The 7,889-nt window shown below is 32.5% G+C and overlaps 1 protein-coding gene across 1 annotated transcript; it reads left to right on the top strand.

Moving 5' to 3' along the window:
* The first annotated feature begins 4,768 nt into the window (after positions 1-4,768).
* LOC127733706 (sphingolipid delta(4)-desaturase DES1-like) lies at positions 4,769-5,946 on the top strand. Its single transcript, XM_052243019.1, has one exon. The coding sequence runs from the start codon at positions 4,769-4,771 to the stop codon at positions 5,801-5,803; it is 1,035 nt and encodes a 344-aa protein (XP_052098979.1). The 3' UTR covers positions 5,804-5,946.
* The last annotated feature ends 1,943 nt before the right edge of the window (positions 5,947-7,889 follow it).

Raw genomic sequence — 7,889 nt, forward strand, 5'->3', positions numbered from 1 at the left:
CTATTTGATGAGTCAAGTCCTTTTCAACTGATTTTTATAGTTTGTTCTTCTTTGTTATTTTGTTACACCACTGCCCAGGTTAAGGCGAGGAGAGGGTTTGGAGCTCGCAAACATGTTTAACCTCGTCATATTCTGTATGTGCCTGCATGTCCCAAGTCCACGGTCTGTAATGCAGTGGCTGTCGTTTGTTACTGTATATCATATTTGTTTTTCGCTTATTGTTTAGAACATAAATCTGGCCGTTGGTTTTCTCATTTGAATTGTTTTATTTTTTTATTTGTCGGAGCCTTTTATGGCTTTCTAAGAGGTATGGGTTTTGTTTGTTGTTGATGACCGTACGGCGACCTATACTTGCTAACATCTACGTCATTTGGTCTCGGGTGGAAAGTTGTCTCATTGGCAATCATATCGCATCTACTTATTATATACTACTATGTGCTTTCTTAGGTCCTTTTGTATTCCAAATTAAAATACTTTTTAAGAAAATTGACTTTGAAATGCATTTTATATATGTTATCCTCCTGATTTCTTTATACATGTGTTCTATAATATAACTATAATGACAAGTTATTTTCTCGAGCGATATATTTTCCCGAGAAGGAAATCAACGTAAATATGTAAAGCTTAGATCTACTCGTATGGAAACAAAACAACAACATTAGAAAATGGAGACAATAAATGTGACCCGCCATGAACTTGATTTCCAACTTTTGGAGGTATAACGTCATTGATAGAAAAACGCCGTTAACCATCTTGCTGCCGAGTTTTGTGTTTAGAAGATATAAATGTCCCTTTGGTAGCAAGGGGGATAACTAGAATATTACGTAACGTTTTGTAAACATACTGAATTGAATTGTTAGGAGTCCAAATCCTCGAAATATCCACATATAACCAAACAGAAAGATCAGAAACAATATTAGACATTTATCATAGAAGTCCAAAGAGGTCGTAGTTATGTTAGCATAGTAGATTAAAAATATATTTTGAAAGTAAATCAAACGCTTACAAATTAAAAAATGTTTTCAGATAATTCCTTGAATTTCTTCTGGTATTTAATATTGTTTTATCATTAAGTTTTAAGTTTTCGTTAAAGGGGATAAGCAGAGGAAATGTTCAATAGTAGAGGGTCTGGATGGGGTTTCCAGAATAGAGAATAATAGGCAAACAGTGCAAAATAAAGGTCTAAAAAAAATAGACAAAAATATACAACAAAATAAGAATAGACAAAAATATACAAAAAAATAAGAATGGACAAAAATATACAAAAAAAATAAGAATGGACAAAAATATACAAAAAAATGAGAATAGAGAATAATAGTGTGCTAAAATTACAGTATAGAGAAAAATGATATAAAGAATTAAAGAATAACAAAATGAGGGACCCCCATCCACACACTCATAGTAGATGTCATCCAAATTTGCAATGTAGACAATAGTTTGTAAAAATTAATGATTTGTATTAGAATATTGTGCTTAAGATTTTGATATTTATGTTTCTAAAGATGTTTAGATATGATTTTATAGAATTAATTATTTACTATTATTCATTGTCTCTTCATTCCAGTTATTATGTATAATCCCTGACATTTTTTCTAGTCAGGGATTATACATTATAACTGGAATGAAGAGACAATGAATGAATAATGTATAATTCCTGAACATTTTAGTAATTATATATAATCACTAAAGTCACCAGTGATTATACATAATCCCTAAAAATTTCAGGGTTTACACATAATCCCTAATTCTACAAAGCCACCGTAACATACACGCACTATCCCACGGAACATACAAACCATGGTAGTGTGGGTTATTTACACTCTCGACCCAAACATGCTGGACGTGTTTTCTTTCTGCAGGTCAGACATTGGGTAAACATGACCCTGCCTATAAGTCCCGAAATGCAAACCTGTTTCATGATATACACCACCCTCCCAAAAAATGTTATAAATGCTAAATTGTTGAAATACAATAAAAAAATTTAAAAATAACTATTACCTTATCAACATTGTAAATATTCGGGACATTCTTGTTCTAAAAAAAAAGTTAAATTCCCCCTTGCCAGGATTCTAGTTTGAGTTGTAGTCCCTTTACCATCAAAAACAGTCAATTTACTATGCATTGACGTCACTGTCCAAAGGGGTTCATATTAGACAATCTGGTTAAAACTTTAACTAAAGCATAATGTCATACCCTGACTGCCAGGTATGGAAGCGTCCACTGGTTGGCACCGCCAATCTGTTTCTTTGCAAGTGGTGTAAAGAGCTTGGTGTGAATTTACAAATGGTCAAATGATCTAATATAACAGAGAGTGCTTGAGCTTTAGAAAGTATTATAATGCTTAAGATTCTCTGACTTTTTGTCTATTTTTTTTTTTGGGGGGGGGGGGGGGATTTAAAGAAAAAATCCGAAGAAAAGGGGAATGAACCAATGGATCCATTCGTTTTGACCAGACAATTATATACATATAGTATATTTATATTTTATTTGTTTATATCTTTCTGAGATACATATCTTGGTAGTTCTCTTTGAATAGTGAACACATTTTTAATTGAAATTACAAATGTTTTATTGAGTGAACGCGTTAATGTATGTATATAATGGTTCATAATGAATAAATGTAAAACTTGAAGATAATTCTTAGTCAAGTTGATTTTTAATGTTGTTTATGTAACGCCAAGTGGCTGGTATATTTCGTCTAAATTCTGCATGATAGGAAAGTTGTGTTGTAGATTTGCCGTAAAATAGACTAGATTTTAATGCACCAGAATCACAATCTAGTTTTAACATGAAAGTTTTTTGCTGGTAAGACATTTTAATCATAACTGGTTCAATAACTAGGTTTAAATAATTTCATCTTTTTGACCATTGGTTTACCTTCAACGAGTTGTCATAACAAATCAACACCTTTCACACGGTGATTAGTTGGTGCGTGACTTCATTGATTTCTAAAAACGGAATCTACTAGAAGGTAAGATTTAAGTTTAAATTTATAAAATAGAAGATTATATAAAAAAACACGAAATTAATAATTTTTCAAAGAAAAAAAATGTTTTATTTATGAGTTTGCAATTAGTTGCACAGGCGTTTTCCTATTTTATTGTTTTAATTTTTTTTTAGTAAATATTCTTTTATATTTTTACTTTCTTTTTTTCAGTTGTTTAATGTGTTCTTGCTCTCATCCTTACGATGTTACAATAACAATAGTTTATATATTTCGTGGAAAATAAGGATAGGTGGTTAACATATATAGTCACTACTGAAAAGGATGATTTGTCCTATTTGATAACTTCGGAATATATTATGCGGCGCGGATCTTGATTTTTTTTTACGATAGAGGTTGTATGAGATTCTCTGACTTTTTATGTCTATTTTTTTTAGGGGGGGGATTTAAAGAAAAAATCCGAAGAAAAGGGGAATAAACCAACGGATCCATTCGTTTTGACCAGACAATTATATGCATATAGTATATTTATTCAGCCTTTTATTTGTTTATATCTTTCTGAGATACATATCTTGGTAGTTCTCTTTGAATAGTGAACGCATTTTCAATTGAAATGCTCGAAAAAGTTAGAAAAGTCATATGCCTGGGGCCAATTTTCACAAAGCTGTGTAAGGATGGTCTTACGACATATCTTAGTCCTAAGTGGGTTTCACAAAGTGGTCCTAACTTAGGATCTCTCATAATGTTGTTCATAAAGTTAGGACTATACGAGAGGTGTCTTATGACGGTCTTAGGATAGTCACAAGTTTATTTATAAAATACACTTATTTTTTTGTATTAATTTTGCAAATTATCATATTATGGAATATTAAACAATACGTTTAGTTAATTGGGAAAGACATTCTACATTTCATGAATTTTCCATAAATACATGTTGATATTTAAAAATTTAAAGAACTTGCGACAGGTTTAGGATATCTTTGCTAAGATCATCCTAAGACAGCTTCGAGGCGAGGTCTGATGTATGTCCCAAGATAGTCACAAGAGGACCATAAGACATGTCCTGAGATCAATCTTATGACAGGTCTTAGGATATCTTCGTGAAACTGGCCCCAGGAGCCTTTCAGTTACTTTTCTGACATTATTGGAACTTCGGTATATTCCTTAATTTTAAGACAAGTTGCTTATGCTTTCTGAATCTCAAATTAATTGATTCTATTTAGAAAACAAAAACACATGCCTATCTTAAACGGAATTGGTAATTAAAGAAGAAATGATTGGAACTACATGAATACCCGCTTTCGATAATTTATTGACCATTATATATTGACTTTTTGAAAGCTTTAAACACAAACAACAATATTTACTTATAAAATGGAGTTGGTAGATAAAGAAGACATGATTGGAACTACATGAATACCTGGTTTTCGATCATTTATTTACCATTATATATAATGACTTTTTAAAAGCTTTAAACACAAACAATAATATTTAATGATAACGCGTTTAGCAATATGACATGTCAATGAATGTGATAACAGTTATGTTAATTGTTTATAGTACCCGAATAGAGTCATGATAAAGCAAAAGCTGATTGGTTTTGTCATTATGTAATTATTAAGCTGGATTAGCAACACAAGTTAATTTTCACTGGCCTATTGGTATTTTGTTGGAAGAGATTTTGAAAACCATGCGATTGTTGCTACACATGAAAACAAAATGGAAATCTATATACTAAAACCATGTCCGATATAAATTATAAATCGTTCCTATATTAGATATAATATTTATATATGAATATAGAATATATTTATTTCAGGCAAAATGGAATTCTTCCAAAGTTGTGCGAGCTTAGACTTTCGGATAAACTCAACTGACGAAGACTGGATTTACCAAGAAGAGCCACACACTGCTCGTAGGAAAGAGATTTTAAGAAAATACCCAGAAATTAAGAAACTAATGGGATATGATCCATCAATTGCTTATATTGTTACAGCAGAAGTCATTGTTCAACTGTTTATGTGTTGGTTGCTACAAGGGGCTAATTGGAGTTCAATTTTTATTCTAGCCTACTGCTTAGGTGGAGTATTGAATCATTCGCTCGGAAGTGCAATACACGAAATAGGACATAACTTAGCCTTTGGTCATGCAAGACCCTGGGCTAATAGATTGCTTAGTATTTGGTGTAACATTCCCATAATAGTACCAATGGCTATAAGTTATAAGAAATACCACGCAGACCACCATAAATACCTCGGAGAAGAGAATCAAGATGTTGATATTCCTACGCGCTTAGAAGGATATCTTTTTCGCCACCCCATAACAAAAGTGTTATGGCTACTTATTCATCCTGCAATTCACGGAATTCGTCCATTCTATAAAAGTCCAAAACCTTTGACTGCATGGGAAATGATAAATAGCGCTATACAAATGACCTTCAACTTAATTATCTTGAAATATTTGGGCGTTAAATCAATCGTTTACCTTTTAAGTGGCACTCTTTTTGGACTAGGCTTCCATCCGCTTGCTGGACATTTTATTTCCGAACACTATTTGTTCAATAAAGGACAAGCAACACATTCATACTATGGGCCTTTAAATTTTATTCTGTTTAATGTTGGATACCATATCGAACACCACGACTTCCCATACATACCATACCATAAATTACCGGAAGTGAAAAGAATTGCCGCGGAATATTACGACCAACCTTATCATACATCATGGTTAAAAGTCTTGTGGGATTTCATTTTTAACAAAGACATGGGACCTCATTCTCGTGGTGTTGGATATTTGAAAGATGAAAAACACATGCTGTTATTGAGCAAGAATGGCCACTTTTTGAAGAAGGAATCGTAGAATTTGAACATTTGCAAAATAAAAAATTTCCAAGTGAAATTTTCAATCATATAAAGAAAGATGAAACTCATACAATTGCTGCATATCATTAAATATATATTGTAATTTACTTGTCAAAGGGGAATATAAAAAGTAATCAAATATTTATAGATAACTTTGAGAGCACCGTTGATGACCAAAACTAAATCAATGCATTGATATATTTGTAAATCAATGCATTGATATATAACATGAGCAACACGACGGGTGCCACCTGTGGGGCAAGATCTGCCTACCCTTCTGGAGCACCTGAGTATTTGGTGGGGTTCGTGTTGATCAGTCTTTAGTTTTCTATGTTGTGTTTTGTGAACTATTGTTTGTCTGTTGGTCTTTTTCTATTTTAGCCATTGCGTTGTCAGTTTATTTTCGACTTTATGAGTTTGAATGTCCATTTGGTATCTTTCGCCTCTCTCTTAAATGTTTGGTCTTTTATATACCGAAAGAGAAAAGGCATTTACCAAATGACATAACTTTCGATGGTAAGCAAAATTGAAAAATTAAAACTCGGTGTTCCCTTATGGTAATTATTTATTACTATGTTAGATATTTTTATTTTGCAACATTATAACATTATCACCCCACCAAATTTCTTCGACACAATATCAATTATTTGCACCTGTTGTGATTTAAAATAATTTCATAACATTTTAAGTTTTTCTAACAAAAAAAAGTGTCGTGAATGCCAACCCCATTGCCTGCCAACTCAATTGCCTGTTCATTTTCTTCGTGGTGTTTAAAATATTTTTGTGGGTAACGTTTATTTTGTCATCATATAAGTTCATATTTATTAGACAAACACATTTTATGACCTTTACAGATCATGCAGATTATAAGCTGTACTATTTTGTGTCATCTTAAAATTAAAAAAAAAACAATATTTTTATTTCAGAGATACATAGTAAAACCAAATGATTTTTTTATTATGTAAATAAGTCTATCCGGCGACACACTAATGCATATTTGAATCGCTGCCTTGGATGTCGTCACAAATACCCCATACCTTTCTCCGGTGGCGTGTTCGACCTCTATACTACAATATAGTGTGTAATAAGTCTATTTAATTTTCTACACTTCATCTACTATCAATACTGGATGTCTGTTCTGATATACATTGTATTTTGTTTAATTGCCAATGAGACACCACTCCGCCAGAGACCAAATGACATAGAAGTTAACAAATATAGGTCACCGTACGGCCCTCAACCAAAACCGTTTTCAGATAAGAACAACTTGACAGTGATTGAACTATGACGAAAGATTATAAAGGTCTTTTTTTCACGAATAGCTATTTGAATAAAGAAATTGTGTGCATATGATAAGACTCAACGAACAACGGAAATTAAACAACATCTACCGGTCAACAAGAGTTTATACAATGTGTCAAGCTCTAAATAGCCCAGAGTATAAAACAGTAGTACATATCTAACTGAGACCTACAAAAATCTTCTATCAACACCAAATTTGCCAAATGACAAAAACAATTTGTTGATTTAAAAAAAGATAACCCTTGAAGCGATTCCTGACTTGGGTCAAGCACATGAACCTTGGCGCGGTTTCTTGCTTTGGTCAAGCGTATGAACTTTGACAGGTTAGATTATTTTTTAAAGTCTCAACTAATTTTATATTACCAGGCATGTCTTTTAAAACGTCCATGTAAAAAGGAAATCGAAAGTATAAAGGTGCAATAAAAAACCATGATTATACAGCTAGGATAAAATTTCAGCTTCCTTACGACATCAGGTCATTCTAACCCATTGTGGTTTCATGATTCGTTGACTTTTACGTATAAGTTCCAGTTTGTGATATTGGCGGTTTTAAACCACTAAGTCTGATTTAGGGGGTCCATGTAGAGGAACTAATTAACCTACACTAAAAGTAAACGCCATGCTTTGTTGAATTTGCTCAATGTTTTAAGAGAAAACTTCTACAGTTGTATATCTCTATGAAAATGTAACTAAGTTCTTATGCATCTTTCGGTTTTCTTAGTATTCCCATCAAATTCTGCCATCATGACCAGTTTCATTCGATAAGAGTGATATGTTCTGCA

Source organism: Mytilus californianus, unplaced genomic scaffold (genome assembly GCF_021869535.1).
Source record: "Mytilus californianus isolate M0D057914Y unplaced genomic scaffold, xbMytCali1.0.p SCAF_3, whole genome shotgun sequence".
Classification (NCBI taxonomy): Eukaryota; Metazoa; Mollusca; class Bivalvia; order Mytilida; family Mytilidae; genus Mytilus; species Mytilus californianus.